This window comes from Entelurus aequoreus, linkage group LG03, assembly GCF_033978785.1.
Source record: "Entelurus aequoreus isolate RoL-2023_Sb linkage group LG03, RoL_Eaeq_v1.1, whole genome shotgun sequence".
Lineage (NCBI taxonomy): Eukaryota > Metazoa > Chordata > Actinopteri > Syngnathiformes > Syngnathidae > Entelurus > Entelurus aequoreus.
In genome coordinates this window covers 26,165,494-26,182,810 of record NC_084733.1, presented here as the reverse complement: position 1 = coordinate 26,182,810, position 17,317 = coordinate 26,165,494, and the positions used below count along the sequence as shown (strand labels likewise).

Genomic DNA, 17,317 nt, shown 5'->3' with positions numbered 1-17,317 from the left:
TTAGTAACCCTAACCCTTATATGTTCCCCTAGTGTCCAAATAACTCTAAATTACCGTATTTTTCAGAGTATAAGTCGCACCGGCCGAAAATGCATAATAAAGAAGGAAAAAAACATATAAGTCGCACTGGAGTATAAGTCACATTTTTTGGGGACATTTATTTGATAAAACCCAACACCAAGATTAGACATTTGAAAGGCAATTTAAAATAAATAAAGAGTAGTGAACAACAGGCTGAATAAGTCTACGTTATATGACGCATAAATAACCAACTGAGAACGTGCTTGGTATGTTAACGTAACATATTATGGTAAGAGTCATTCAAATAACTATAACATATAGAACATGCTATACGTTTACCAAACAATCTGTCACTCCTAATCGCTAAATCCCATGAAATCTTATACGTCTAGTCTCTTACATGAATGAGCTAAATAATATTATTTGATATTTTACGGTAATGTGTTAATAATTTCACACATAAGACGCTCCTGAGCATAAGTCGCACCCCCGGCCAAACTATGAAAAAAACTGCAACTTATAGTCCGAAAAATACGGTAAGTATTTGTTACTTTAATAAGCAACTAATTAAAGGCCTACTGAAACCCACTACTACCGACCACGCAGTCTGATAGTTTATATATCAATGATGAAATCTTAACATTGCAACACATGCCAATACGGCCGGGTTAACTTATAAAGTGCAATTTTAAATTTCCCGCGAAAATTCCGGTTGAAAACGTCTATGTATGATGACGTTTGCGCGTGACATCAATCGTTGAAACGGAAGTTTTCGGACACATTGTATCCAATACAAAAAAGCTCTGTTTTCATTTCAAAATTCCACAGTATTCTGGACATCTGTGTTGGTGAATCTTTTGCAATTTTTTTAATGAACAATGAAGACTGCAAAGAAGAAAGCTGTAGGTGGGATCGGTGTATTAGCGGCTGGCTGCAGCAACACAACCAGGAGGACTTTGATTTGGATAGCAGACGCGCTATCCGACGCTAGCCGCCGACCGCATCGATGATCGGGTGAAGTCCTTCATCGCTCCGTCGATCGCTGGAACGCAGGTGAGCACGGGTGTTGATGAGCAGATGAGGGCTGGCTGGCGTAGGTGGATAGCTAATGTTTTTAGCATAGCTCTGTGAGGTCCCGTAACTAAGTTAGCTTCAATGGCGTCGTTAGCAACAGCATTGTTAAGCTTCGCCAGGCTGGAAAGCATTAACCGTGTAGTTACATGTCCATGGTTTAATAGTATTGTTGATTTGCATACTTGCCCACCTTGAGACCTCCAATATCGGGAGGTGGGGGGGAGGGGGCGTGGTTAGGGGCGTGGTTAAGAGGAGAGTATATTTACAGCTAGAATTCACCAACTCAAGTATTTCATATATATATATATATATATATATATATATATATATATATATATATATAAATACTTGACTTTCAGTGAATTTTAGCTATATATATATATATATATATATATATATATATATATATATATATATATATATATATATATATATATATATATGTCTTAATTAGATTATCCAAAAAATAGTGCTCGATACCGTGGTAGAGCGTAATATGTATGTGTGGGAAAAAAATCACAAGACTATTTCATCTCTACAGGCCTGTTTCATGAGGGATTTCCTCAATCCTCAGGAGATTTTTTTTTTTTTCTCCTGAGGATTGAGGAAATCCCTCATGAAACAGGCCTGTAGAGATGAAATAGTCTTGTGATTTTTTTCCCACACATACATATATATATATATATATATATATATATATATATATATATATATATATATATATATATATATATATATATATATATATATATATATATATATATATATATATATATATATATATATATATATATATATATATATTTTTATTTTTTTTATTTTTATTTTTTTTATTATATATATATAAATAAAAGAAATACTTGAATTTTAGTGTTCATTTATTTACACATATACACACACAACACTCATCTACTCATTGTTGTACTTGAAAGTACAATGCTTTGTTAAGGGTTGAATTGGCCATCCTCTTTCTATTCTCTGTCACTATTTTTCTAACAATGCTGAACACCCTCTCTGATGATGCATTGCTGTGTGGCACGCACAAAAGTGCTTTCATCAAATGCACGAGAGTGTGGAATCTTCCATCTCTCCCAAGCATGGCCCAAAACTTTGTCCAGTTTACATCTGCTGTGACAACTAGAAACACACGAGCCTCCGCCAGGGGGCAGTGTAGCGTACCCAGATGTAAAACCTCTTTTGCACAATCAGCCTTTTCATATAAAGCCATAAAGGAATGGAAGGACCTCACAACAAACTTGAAAAGTCTAACAGATTACTCTTCATTCACAATTGAAGTTAAAAAGTGGCTTTGGAGCAATCAAAGCTGCTCACACGGTCACTAAGATGGGCATTATGTTTGACACATCAACCTAATGTGTATTATATTTATCCATGAGAGCATTTTTTATTGTAAATTGTGAAGTGTGTCTGTTAAAATCATGGTTGTTTTTACAAATGATGACAGATGTGAACAAAAGCATGTATTGTCTTTGTGTGATGATGTAAATGAGGTGTGGTTGTATTGTATATTAAGTATGTGTCCATGAAAGGGCATTTTATGACTTTTTTCTTAATACTTGTGTATGATTTTATTGTCATAATTTTATTGCATGATTTTTGTATCCCTTTAATTTAGGTAGCCAGGGACTGCAGATGGAAATTAGCTTTTTAGCTATAATCTGGTGCAGAACATATCTGTCTTTGAGCTTAATGTTTCTGTACATTGTCCCTTCAAATAAAGACTCAACTAAAACCGGTCAATCCTTGCTTCCTGGGGAAGATCTTCCCTGGCAAGCAATTGGTACTCCAGTACTTGTACCCGGAGGCTGGTCAGGTCCAATCGCAGCTGCGGCAGACTTTTTTGGGGGGGGGCGTGGCCTCCAGCTCCGGTTGAATACCGGCAGTTTGTCGGGAGAAAATCTCTGTCGGGAGGTTGTCGGGAGAGGCGCTGAATATCGGGATTCTCCCGCTAAAAACGGGAGGGTTGGCAAGTATGTCTGTCTTTCCTTCCAGTCAGGGGTTTATTTATTTTGTTTCTATCTGCAGTTAAGCCCGATGCTATCACGTTAGCTCCGTAGCTAAAGTGCTTTGCCGATGTATTGTCGTGGAGATAAAAGTCACTGTGAATGTCCATTTCGCGTTCTCGACTCTCATTTTCAAGAGGATATAGTATCCGAGGTGGTTTAAAATACAAATCCGTGATCCACAATAGAAAAAGGAGAAAGTGTGGAATCCAATGAACCCTTGTACCTAAGTTACGGTCAGAGCGAAAAAAGATACGTCCTGCACTGCACTCTAGTCCTTCACTCTCACGTTCCTCATCCAAGAATATTTCATCCTCTCTCAAATTAATGGGGTAATCGTCGCTTTCTCGGTCCGAATCACTCTCGCTGCTGGTGTAAACAATGGGGAAATGTGACGCTACTTCCGGTACAGGCAAGGCTTTCTTATCAGCGACCAAAACTTTATCGTCGATGTTGTCTACTAAATCCTTTCAGCAAAAATGATCATGTATGACACATAGAATGGATCTGCTATCCCCGTTTAAATAAAAAAAAATTCATTTCAGTAGGCCTTTAATGGTGAATATGCTCCCCATACTAAAGTGTTACCAAGATGTTAAAAATTACAAAAGTGAGTCATTTATCAACTGTAAGTGGAACAAAATACATAAATGTGTCATTAATAAATGAATTAAAAATTATATAATTAGATTAATTATTGATTTAATCATTTTATGATTAAATTAAGTATATCATCAATTAATTATTTCACCTTTACTTAATTAATTAATTCATCATTTTGTGATTCAATTAGTTATTTCATGATTTTTTTGTTTTTATTAATGACAATGAGTAATTATTTAAAAGACGTATTCATCTAATAAATTACAGCATGTTCCATTTGGACCTCTGTAAATTGCAACCAAGAAGAATGCATCCAAACAGATGACACCTCCCCACAAAATAGTTGACAGCACGCTGCAAAATTGGGAAATCTGAGATCGTACTTGATATGAAAGTTGAGTAAAATGATGATGCTAAGATTTTCCAAAACTTTAGGGATCGTCTTCTAAGTGCGACAACATGCATACTTGCCAACCCTCCCGTTTTTACCGGGAGACTATTCAGCGCCTCTCCCGATAACCTCCCGGCAGAAATTAACTCCCGGTATTCAGCCGGAGCTGGAGGCCACGCCCCCTCCAGCTCAATGCGGACCTGAGTGGGGACAGTCTGTTCTCACGTCCGCTTTCCCACAATATAAACAGCTTGCCTGCCCAATGACGTCATGACATCGACGGCTTTTAGAGAGTAGAGTGCACAACTGCTCACACAACAAGGAGACAAAGTAGAAGAACGAGGAAGTTACAGACATGGCGACGCCGTCGACGAGCAAGATGAAGAAATACTCTTGCAAGTTCCAAAACGTATGGAAACAAGAATAGCAGTTCATCCAGGACAGTTCGAAGGGGAAGGGGTATGTATGTTGCCTGTACATTTTGTAGAACAGACTTCTCCATTGAACACGGTGGCCGAAATGATATACTCATTCATGAAAGGAGAAGTTAAACAGGACAATGCTGCCATCTACTGGATAGCCTCCGGTATTTATTTTATTTATATGTATAATAAAATATATATATATAACCTATAAACTATAACCTGCTACCCAAGAATATACAACAATTCTTCTCAAAAAAAGAGGAGAAATATAATCTTAGAGAAAAACGTAACTTAAAACATTTGTTTGCACGTACAACACTTAAGACCTTCAGTATATCAGTATGTGGAATTAAATTATGGAATGGATTAAGCAAAGCAATCAAACAATGTACTAATATGATCCACTTCAAGAAACTCTTCAAACTTAAAGTGTTTACAAAGTACAAAGAAGAAGAACCATGACAAACATTCTCAATTTATTTCATCCATTCATTCAATCATTCTTAAAGTAATCTTACTTATCTCATCATATGAAATATGACTTACTTCACCAATTATTATTATTAAATTCTTACTATTATTTATTTATTTATTTTTATTGTGATTACTTATGGAGTTTATTGTGAATAAATTAAGAACAGGAAGTGAACAAAAAGTTTTAGCAACTGTTATGTAAAGAAAAGGGGTAGGATTAAATAAGCTCTGCTTCTTCCTACTCCTTTTCGAACATGTTGAAAAGAGAAACTGGAAATTGTGATGTATCATGTTGTATGCTTGCATGTTCGAAATAAACTCAAACTCAAATTCAAACTCATATATATATATATATATATATATATATATATATATATATATATATATATATGAAATACTTGTGGTGAGTTGGTGAATTCTAGCTGTAAATATACTCTCCCCTTAACCACGCCCATAACCACGCCCCCCGCCCCAACCATGCCCCCCACCCCCGACAACGCCGCCCGAAACCCCCCCCCCCCCCCCACCCCCCCCACCCCCCCGATATCGGAGGTCTCAAGGTTGGCAAGTATGCAACATGCGACTTTGCGTGACTCTCCAACATTCTCGAACACATCAGGAGGAGGATTCTGCGCGACGCCCTAATTCAAATCGGACCTTTTTAAAGTTACATGTTTGTGTACCTGCACGAGGCTCCGTGTCCAGGAATGATTTCGCACAGGCCTCCATTGAGGCAGTAGTTGGGCTGCAGGTCGCATGAGCTCTGACACGGAAGGCCGTCCTCGGCGCTGTAGCCCGGCTCGCACAGGCACTGGGCCTCGCCGCTCCAACTGTTCTCCACACAGCGTGAAAACTCATTACAGGCCAGGAACTTGCACGGGTCCCCTTGGTCGGCTGCACGGTGGGGAGAAAGGAAACAAGAGACGATTAGGAAGGTGACGTGGCATTAGCATTGGCGCGGCGTGCGCAGGCCGGCCTACGGGATCGGAGGAGAAATGAAAGGGCGCTTTGATCGATGAGTGCGGAGGCGTCGACTTTTAATAAGACATACAGTCAGGAGAGCGCGGCCGTGCAAACGAGATGCATCGCCGCAGCAGACGGTGTCAGGAGGAGGAGGAAAACGATTGGGGACGCTGACCTTGTGGCATGAATAAGCATAACGACTCCGGTCCAGAGATGGCGTTGCCCACAACTCACTGAACTTCATTATGAGAAAGCGGCGAGTCAAGCACGATAAAATCATTGTTATTCAGAACAGCCCCGCTGAACGTGAAGTCATTACAGGAGCCAAATATGCCAGCCGGCACTTAAATATTGGGCCAATTCCCCATGGGAGGTTCGGATGGTGGACAGAAGATTATAACACCTACAGCAGTGTTTTTCGACCTTTTTTTGAGCCAAGGCACATTTTTTGCGTTGAAAAAATCCGTAGGCACACCACCAGTAGAAAACTCAGTTGACATTAAAAAGTCGCAATTGTTGGATATGATTTCCGGAAGGGACATGTCAGAATAATTGTGTCTAAATGATCACAAAAGGTTGAGTTCAGCTCGCCCTGCGAGAGGACAAAAGCTGTCTTTGATCCTACCAAGCAAAAAGGCTTGTAAAACTCCACTGTGTAGGATGGGGAGCGACATGAGGGTGTCGGTTTCTTTGATGTATTGTAATCCACAGGAAGATGTTGTCTTTACTTGAGATCTACAAAGCGGAGGGGAGGCACACTGCAAAAACTGAAATCTAAGTAAGATTAAATATCTCAAATAAGGGTGATATTTGCTTATTTTCTGTCTGATAAGATAATTCTTCTCACTAAGCAGATTTTATGTTAGAGTGTTTTACTTGTTTTAAGGGTTTTGGTCCTAAATTATCTCAGTAAGATATTACAGATTGTAGCTGAGATTTTATGACCTATATTGAGTAAAACATGCTTGAAACTAGAATATCAACTGTTGCAAAACTGTGTCATTAACACTCACAAGTATAAAACTACTTTTTTAAAGTAATCATTTCTTACTTCAAGCATGAAAAAAAAAATCATGATGCCGAGCGCATATCATTATGTCAAGATAATGGCAATAGCATTTACTTAATTTAAGAATATTTTTCAACATATTGAGCAAAAAAGGTCTCTTTTTTTTCTATCAAGAAAAGTGCACTTGTTATTAGTGAGAATATACTTATTTTAAGGTATTTTTGGGTTCATTGAGGCTAGCTAATTTTACTTGTTTTGGAAAGTCTTGCCAAGCCAAATTTTCTTGTTCTAATGGCAGATAATTTTGCTTAGTTCAAATAAAATACCCCTAATTTCTGGGTTTTTTTTCTTGTTTTTGAACACTGACTTTTTGCATTGCAGGGCCTGACCTCCCTCCAGGCACCTTTTCTTTGAACTGTTTTACGACCTTTTCTTTGAACTGTTTTGTGATAAGGGCGACGGCTGTTTACGACCCCCCTCCCTTAGAAACAGATGTTGCCATGTAATCAGGGAAAGTCCAAATAAAAGAGGTGGCGTACAATCTTTCGTCAGAGCGTACAAGGGTGCAGTGTCTACGCGTTTCTCCTCAATTGAGCTAAATTGAATTCTGTCTCTGTTTAATTCCTTGCTTCTTGTCTTGTTTAATAGATGTCATCAGTGTTTGAACCTGACAGGACAAGCGGTAGAAAATGGATGGATGGATGGACTTTACACCATAACCAAGTATGCATCACTATAGCTCTTGTCTCAAAGTAGGTGTACTGTCACGACCTGTCACATCACGCCGTGACTTAATTTGAGTTTTTTGCTGTTTTCCCGTGTGTAGTGTTTTAGTCCTTGTCTTGCGCTCCTATTTTGGTGGCTTTTTCTCTTTTGTTGGTATTTTCCTGTAGCAGTTTCATGTCTTCCTTGAACGCTATTCCCCGCAGCTGCTTTTTTTTCGCAATCAAGAATATTTAAGTTGTGCGGATGCTATCATTTGTCAGGACATTGTTGATTGTCATGGCATGTACGGATGTACTTTGTGGACGCCGTCTGCTCCACACGCTGTAAGTCTTTGCTGTCATCCAGCATTCTGTGTTTGTTTACTTTGCAGCCAGTTCAGTTTTAGTTTCGTTTTGCATAGCCATCCCTAAGCTTCAATGCCTTTTCTTAGCGGCACTCGCCTTTTATTTATTTTTGTATTAAGTGTTAGAAACCTTTTTACCTGCACACTGCCTCCCGCATATTGTGATTACGACAAACCATGTTCCAGACATCTACAAGGCATTTAGCTACCTGCTGCCACCTACTGATATGGAAGAGTATTACACAGTTACTCTGCCGAGCTCTAGACAGCACCGACACTCAACAACGGCACATTTGCGGATTATAATTACTGGTTTGCAAAAAATATTTTTAACCCAATTAGGTGAAATTACATAATCTCCCACGGCACACAAGACTGTATCTCACAGCACACTAGTGTGCCGAGGCACAGTGGTTGAAAAACACTGCCCTACAGAATGTCCAATCAGCCATCCCCATATGCTGATCAAAAACATACATTTTGTCATGGAGACAGCTGTAATATGTTGTGATGCAGTGGCGCTCCTAGTTATAATGGCGCCCTGGGCCCCTTTTGGCCGCCCCATCCTTGACTATATGCCAACCACATGTGTTGTTTATTGTAACATTGTTTCTTATTGTTTTTTTTAACATTTTAAATGACCTCATTTTTGTATTCGTTTTATTCTTGTTGTGTGGTATTGTTTGTCCTAAAAGGCGCCTTGAAATAAAATATTATTGTAAAATAGTGCAATATTCAATTTGGTTTTCTGGTGTCAAACTCATTTTAGATCGGGGGCCACACGGAGAAAAATCCACTCCCAAGTGGGCCGGACTGGTAAAATCACGGCATGATAACTTAAAAATAAAGACAACTTCAGATTATTTTCTTTGTTTAAAAATAGAACAAGCACATTCTGAAATTGTACAAATCATAATGTTGTTGTTATTTTACACTTACATGTTGCGATTAATAGTAATCTATCTTTATTTGTCGTTATTTATACTTTCTGAATAAATTATGTGATAATGTTCATCAATCAACTCATTGGTGTTAATTTTCAATCTATCAATTTTTTAAAAATAATATCAAAATCAAAGTACAGGATGTAATTAATGTAGTTTGATAATTTTCCTCGACTGATGTACTAACATCATGTGGTTTATTTTGTGCATATGTAGCATCATCAAAAAAACTAAACAAAGAATTGCTATTGTGACATCTAGTGGACACATTTAGAACAGCTGTTTCTTTCATTCAAAAATTTCAGGTTAATTTTTATACTTCGCAAACTCATCTCGCGGGCCGGACAAAAGCTGTTACTATTTATCGCAACATGTAAGTGTAAAAAAAAAAACAACATTATAAATTGTACATTTTTAGAATGTGCTTGTTCTATTTTTAAACAAAGAAAATAATCTGAAGTTGTCTTTATTTTTAAGTTATCATGCCGTGATTTTACCAGTCCGGCCCACTTGGGAGTAGATTTTTCTCCGTGTGGCCCTCGGGCCGTACGTCTGACACCCCTGCTTTAAACAAAAAGTTACTTAAGTAAATGTAATGGAGTAAATGTGGCGTGTCTGATTTTTTATTTTGATTCATTATTATTTGGATTATTTTGTTGTCATTTCAGCATTCAACTGAGAGTTTGACATTTTTCCCAACAAAGTTTTTGACGGTGACTTCTTTAGCGAGGACGTCTCACCTGGTTCTATCTCCAAGGAGCGGCTATCGATCTCGATGTCCAGCCGTTTGGACGCGGCGCTGCAGAAGTCTTCCAGCACGCAGTGCACCGCCTCGGTCACGTTGTACGGCACCTCCTTCTCCAGCTTCATCCTGCTGTTCACCACCACGCTGCCGTTCCGGAAGTTGAGGATCTCCAGCTGCTTGAAGCCGGTCAGATTGGACTCTAGGTAAGGTAGGAGCTGCAAAGGGGGGAGGGACATTCCATCAGTACTTGGAGACAGACCGTTATTTGGTCTGCTATGTGGTTAAAAGCTCGGTCAGTACTCGGGGAGGGAACGGTTAATGAATCAGGTGTGTAGGACTGAGAAGACAAAAGACAGGTGGATCAGCTATGACTGGGGTTGTTACACAGCAGTCACGGAATCCGACCAGGAATTATGCGGCTCACATTTTACATTGCGATCGCTAGTAATAGGTCATAATCACATTTTTGACGTTACAATATTTTCCGGACTATAAGGCGCACTCAACATCTATTTCTTTTTTCAAAACTCTATAGTGCGCCTTATAATCCGGTGCGCCTTATGCAAGGAATAAATTTGGTTGAGCTTTCCCACCTCCATGCTTTTTTTTAACCGTTATAGTTTTAAGCTGAAGACGACTAAAAAAAGCTATCATTCTGCATGATTATGACAAAGTTTACTATTCATGTCAGTATTGATCACCCTTTAGTCAAGCGAATGGAAGGGCTTTCTTAGTCAACAGCCATACATGTCACACTAAGGGTGGCCGTATAAACAACGCCAACACTGTCATAAAGCTGTGCCATATTGAGAAACCACACTAAACTACAATGACAAACACATTTCGGTAGAATATTTGCAACACAACATAAACACAACAAAACAAATACCCAGAATTCCCTGCAGTACCAACTCTTCCGGGACGCTACATTATTTTATTTGGTAGATGGTGTAATGATAAGTGTGACCAGTGGATGGCAGTCAAACATAAGAGCTAAGTCTCAAGAAAACAACGCCAACATTTTTAAATGCTCCATTGACAATATAGAACATTGCAAATGGCGCTCAAAAATCTATCCAAATGTTTTAGTAGTAAATGTTTTAGTGCCATTTCTAATATAAAGTAGTGTAAAGTTCCTACTTATATTTGTCAGTAAATATGCCATAAAAGCGCTAAAACATACCGGCGTAGTGAGTTTACATTATTCACCCAAGGAACTTTAGTTATTAGAGCTCCGGTCGGACGTTTTTTCACGGGACACAATTCCGACGGAGGAGGAGATGCTGCTCCGTTATTGATTGAAGTAAAGTCTGAATATCATTAAAACAGTTAGCTCCACCTTTTGACACTTCTTCCACCCCCGTCCTTGCACGCTACACCGCTACAACAAAGATGACGGGGAGAAGACGCTGCTGATGGTGAGCCACGTAAATAAGACCGCCCACGAAACGGGGCATCCGGAAGCAACTGTCAGAAAGCGTCTGGAAGATGATCTGTAAAACATCATCTATGCAACATTTTGACCAAAGAACCACCATTACATGTTATGTAGACCACAAGGAAGTCGTTTCAATTTAGGAAATAATAATAATAATATGACTCCTTTAATGCACCCTATAATCCGGTGCGCCTAATATATGAAAAACTATCAAAAATAGACCATTCATCGGCAGTGCGCCTTATAATCCGGTGCGCCCTATGGTCCGGAAAATATGGTAGATCTAGTCGCGAAATTAGGGTTAGTGTTATTAGTGGGCACAGAACGTGATAATCGTAGTCACGACAAGCGTGAGAGGTAAGGGGGGAACAGATGGAAGCTTCGGCTAACACAACCAACAACCCGTTTAGGTAGAAAGTGCTTTTACTGAAATACACAGGGGTGAGCGGAAAATAACCTATTAAGAGTATGGAGCGATGGCGATATTTAGCAGAGGAGGAAGTCAACCGGTTCAGGTAATGGCCACGCGTCGACGGACATCGATTGTACTTCTACTTCAGGTCAGGTTGCAGAACCAAAAGCGGTTAAAAACCAAGCAAAGAGGGGAGATTACGCCTTAGCTAGACGGGCTGTGGCACGAGAGATAAGAAGGCCTTAAGGAGCTGGCCTCTGATAGGGTTACTTCACTTCTCGGCACGCGAGACAAGTATCTGACAGCCGCCTTCCCCCCGCGGCTAATGGTCTCCCTGGGAGAACAAGTGTCGTTATCACGCCTTCCAAACGAAATGGTCAGCCATTTGTCTCCTGGGCGCAGATGTCAAATTACCCGTGAACACGGGATTGGAGAGCAATCTGTGCCTAGGTGGCCTCTGAGCACACAAGGTCAAAGTTTCTATCTCACTTTTGGTCTTTATTGAGGACTGAAGAACCAACCGCATCCCATCTATTCAAGGGAAACTGAAACAAACTATGCCTCTGCAGTCTTGGACACATAAGGCCCAAAAAGTGTATTTGTTGCAACTGCATCCCGTCTCGGCAGAAGAAATTGCTGCTGGTTCAAGTTCAAAGTTAAAGTCCCAACGATAGTCACACACACACTAGGTTTGGTGAAATTATCCTCTGCAATTGACTCATCTCCATGTTCACCCCCTGGGAGGTGAGGGGGGCAGTGAGCAGCAGCGGTGGCCACGCTCGAGAATCCTTTTGGTAAATTTAACCCCCAATTCCAACCCTTGATGCTGAGTGCCAAGCAGGAAGGTAATGGGTCCCATTTTTATAGTCTTTGGCGTGACTCGGCCAGGGTTTGAACTCACGTTGTTCCAGTCTCAGGGCGGACACTCTAACCACAAGGCCACTGAACAGGTTCAGATCTCCACTGGATTTGAGATCAATCTGTGCCTTTGTGGCCTCGGATGCATGATGTCATAGCTTCTACCTTCTGCCTTTGTTGTGGAGTAAGGAACAACTGCATTCCATCTAGGCAGTATACATTTCTGCTGGTTGTATCTGGTTCCCAGTGAACACTAGGTAAGAAACCAATTCATGCCTCTGAGGCCTCTGACCTACAACGGTTTCTACATCACTTTTTGTCTTTATTGTGGACTGAGGAACAAACACATCCCGTCTATGCAGGAGAAACTGCTACTTGTTTCCTGTAAACACTGGATTAGGGAGCAATCTGTGCCTTGGTGGCATCAGACCTGTACGATCAAAGTTTCTACCCCACTTGTGGTCTTTATTGTAGACTTAGGAACAACCGCATCCCATCTATGCAGAAAAAACTGCTACTGGTTCACTGTGATCACTGAATAGAGGGCAATCTATGACTTGGTAGCATTGGGTGCATAAGATCCAAGTTTCTTCCTCACGTTTTGTCTTTATTGTGGACTGAAGAACAACCGCATCCCATCAATGCAGGAAAAACTGCTTCTTGTTTACTGAGAACACTGAATTAGAAAGCAATATGTGCTTTAGTGGCATCAAACGCATAAGATCAAAGTTTATACTGTACTTCGCTTTTTGTCTCTACTGTCGGCCGGGGAACATCTGCATCCCGTCTATGCTCACTGTGAACATGCAGAGGGCGATCTGTGCCTTGGTGGCATCAGACGCATAAGATTTCAGGGGCTACCTCTGTTTTTGACTTTATTGTAGACCGAAGAACAAGTGCATCCCGTCTACGCAGGACAAACTGTTGCTAGTTACATCTACAGGTTCCATATAAACACTAACTTTTAAACCAATCTAACTTGAATGCATAAGTTCAAAGTGTCTCTCAAATTTTTGGTTTCTGTTGTACACTTAGCAATAACCGCATCCCGTCTATTCAGAAAAAATGTATACTGGTTCTATGTAAACCAGGGGTGTCCAAACTTTTTCCACTCAAGGCCGCACACGGAAAAATTAAAGCATGTGGGGGCCATTTTGATATTTTTCATTTTCAAACCATAACAAAATATATGCATTTTTTATTTATTTTACCTTTAGGGGTCCCGGGGACCATAAAGGGTCTCAGTCATTAAAATGTTAAAAATAAGTCAGATTATTATTTTTTTTTAACTATTTAACGCTAACAGTAAATCTCTATATCAACTTCAAGTTGATATAAAGTAATACACATTTTAAAAAATGTTTTATGGCTTTTCTGTCAAAAACAACTTAGTTTTTTTTATAGTAAAATTGAAATATGCAGTATTTAGTAATTAGAGCCCTAAAAGATCAATAATGCAGGACACCATGGATTTTAATTATTTCATATTTTTGAGTAATCACAGTGAAAAGATAAATAAAAAATCACTAAATATATTTGGGATCCAAAAGGTGCCCCACTCATAAAGTGATACATTTTTATTAGGTTTTTCTTTTACTTTCAACACTTAAGTTACAAGATCAACTTCAGATATATCTGTGGATTTTATGCTGGAACTATTATTTTGTTTGTTTTATGCGCTTTTGTCAAAGAAAACGTTGATGTTTTTAATATGGCTACTACACAATATATGCAATATTTACCACATAAAACATTTTAAAGTAAAATATTTGAAGTAATTGGAGCCCTGAAAATAATTCATTATAACATGGATTTTTTGTCTTTTTTTTTTTTTTTGAGCAATGGCAAAAAAAGAAAAATGAAGAAAGACAAAAGAAAAAAAAACAGCCTGCATGGCAGCTTTTGTGTCAACATTGCAACTTTTTCTCGTTAGATTTCACCTCATTCCACTTTTTTTAATATACTTTTTTATATTTTACAATAGTATATCCAGAATGTGTGGCGGGCCGGTAAACAATTAGCTGTGGGCCGCAAATGGCCCCCGGGCCGCACTTTGGACACCCCTGATGTAAACACTGGATAGAGGGTAATTTGTACTGTAGTGGCATCGGGCGCACAAGATCAAAGTTTATGCCCATGTTTTTGTCTCTGTTGTAGACTGAGGAACAACTGCATACCGTCTATTCAGAAAAAAACTGTGACTGGTTCAATGTGAACCCTGAATTAGAGGGCAAAATGTGCCTTGGTGGCATTGGACGCATACGATTCAAGTGGCTACCTCTGTTTTTGACTTTATTGTAGACTGATGAACAAGTGCATCCCGTCTAGGCAGGAGAAACTGTCGCTAGTTACATCTACAGGTTCCATATAAACACTAAATTTTAAACCAATCTAACTTGAATGCATAAATTCAAAGTGTCTCTCAAATTTTTGGTTTCTGTTGTACACTTAGCAATAACTGCATCCCGTCTATTCAGAAAAAATGTATACTGGTTCACCGTGAACACTGGATAGAGGGTAAATTTGTACCGTAGTGGCATCGGGCAAACAAGATCAAAGTAAATGCCCAAGTTTTTGTCTCTGTTGTAAACTGAAGAACAACTGCATCACGTCTATTCAGAAAAAAACTGTGACTGGTTCACTGTGAACCCTGAATTAAACAGCAAAATGTGCCTAGGTGGCATCGGACGCATATGATCAAAGTTTCTACATGTGTGTCTTTATTGTGGACTAAGGAACAACCGCCTCCCGTCTATGCAGGTGAAATTGATGCTGGTTCCCTATAAACACAAGATTTGAGACAAATCTACACCTTGGTGGTCTTGAATACAGAAAGTCAAAGTGTCTACCTCACTTTTGGTCTTTATTGTAGACATAGCAAAGATAGCATCCCATCTATGCGGGGAAATTACGAAACAGTGTGAACACTCGATTTGAGACTGACCCACTTTGATGGCATCGAACGCATAAGTTCAAAGTTTCTACCATACTTTTTGTCTCGTGTGTGGACTGAGAAACAACCCCATCCCGTCTAGGCAGGAGAAACTGCTACTGGTTGCATCGACGAGTTCCCAGTGAAACATCTCTTCAAGACTGAGCTTCAAAAGGAATATGAACCTGACTACCTATGCAGGAAAAACTGCTACTAATTTACTGTGAACCTCACGAACCATAAGTCAAAGTGTCTACCTCACTTTTGGTCTCCGTTATTGATTTAGCAAAGACTTCATCCCATCTATGCAGAAAAAAAAACTGCCAGGCTCACTGTGAAGACTGAAGAGAGGGCAATCATTGCATTGGTGGCCTCGAGCCATAAGATCATAGATTTTACTTCTCCTTTCGTATCTATTGTGGGCTGACGAATAACCTCGTCCCATCTATGCAGGAAAAACTGCTACTGGTTCACTGTGAACATTGCATAGAGGGCAATGTGTGCTTAGGTGGCATCAGGCACATAAGCTCAAAGCTTTAACCTTACTTTGTGTCTGTATTGTGGATTGAGGAACAACCCCATCCTATCTAGGCAGGAGAAACTGCTACTGGCTGTATCTACTGGTTCCCAGTGAAACATCTCTTCACAAGACTAAGCTTCAAAAGGAATATGAACCTGATTCTAAGAATGAAGTCATTGTCTAGTTATTCCAAACTCCATGTCCAGTTTTTAGTGGTTGCTTCACAAACCAGTAGGTACAGGAGTGATGGAGGAAGGGGGTAAGCGGCATGTATACAAACGCATACATGTCTCACACTGGATGGGCGGGGGGGTATCCAGCAAAACAGGTGGTCCATTTAAATGGGCTGTGTTTAATTTCACATTCCAAATAGCCCATTTAAAAGACATTTCTAATAGGCTATTGATTTAAAGGACAGTTAGAAGACGGTAAATACTTACCATCTCAAACGTCTGACCACAATATTTCTTATTCTGTGGTGTTCTCCAGGAAGCTAAAAACCTCAGTTTGGGCAACCATTAAATATTGGAGATGGAGAGGCTTTTTTTAAATTATTGTTATTAAAAAAATAGATAATGTGATGTCAGACACACTAGAAGGGTTAGATTGTCTGTGGAAAAATACATCAAAAATAGGATGAATTCAGGTTGAAGAGTCAAAGCAAACCTGCCTCATTAGCACACATTTAGTCTGTAGTTATACACAAACACAACCCAAACAATGTACTATTTAATTTAATTGGGGACGGGGACGGCATGGCGCCGTTGCGGGAGTGGCTGTGCTAGCAATCTGAGGTTTCCTGGTTCGATCCCCAGCTTCTACCAACCGAGTCACGTCCGTCGTGTCCTTGAGCAAGACACTTCACCCTTGCTCCTGATGGGTCGTGGTTAGTGTCTTGAATGGCAGCTCCCGCCATCAGTGTGTGAATGTGTGTGTGAATGGGTGAATGTGGAAATAGTGTCAAAGCGCTTTGAGTACCTTGAAGGTAGAAAAGCGCTATACAATTATAACCCATTTACCATTTACCATTTTAATTCAAATACAATTAAAAAATCAATACCCTTCAAACTGCAGCAATAATGTTATTCTAAGAGCGAACACTGAGGAACTCTTTTTCTAGCATATAAACACATCGGCACGCTACGGTACTAGCCGTAAAAGCTATCTACGGCAAGATATAAGCTAGCTTCTACGTCAACACGAAACACATTTGAGTTTGTAATGCACAACACAATGCGATACGACACCAATCTGCACTGAATGAAAAACATGATCAATCATATTACAGTATCTGTAAAGTATTAGCCTACATTTCATGTGATCGATATCAAAGTGACTCACTCGATGGATAGTTGTCTGTCTGGTCCAGCTGGTCGGGGACGTTTTCTGGTGATTTTGGGTAAGCAATCCATTTA

At 39.6% G+C, this 17,317-nt stretch overlaps 1 protein-coding gene across 1 annotated transcript in view; it reads right to left on the bottom strand.

Annotated features, from left to right (window-relative positions):
• Positions 1–17,317, bottom strand: part of impg1b (interphotoreceptor matrix proteoglycan 1b) — a 75,621-nt gene that overhangs the window by 15,166 nt on the left and 43,138 nt on the right. Inside the window, 2 exon segments of the mRNA XM_062041571.1 lie at positions 5,696–5,906; positions 9,738–9,957. Coding sequence (XP_061897555.1) covers positions 5,696–5,906; positions 9,738–9,957 — 431 coding nt within the window.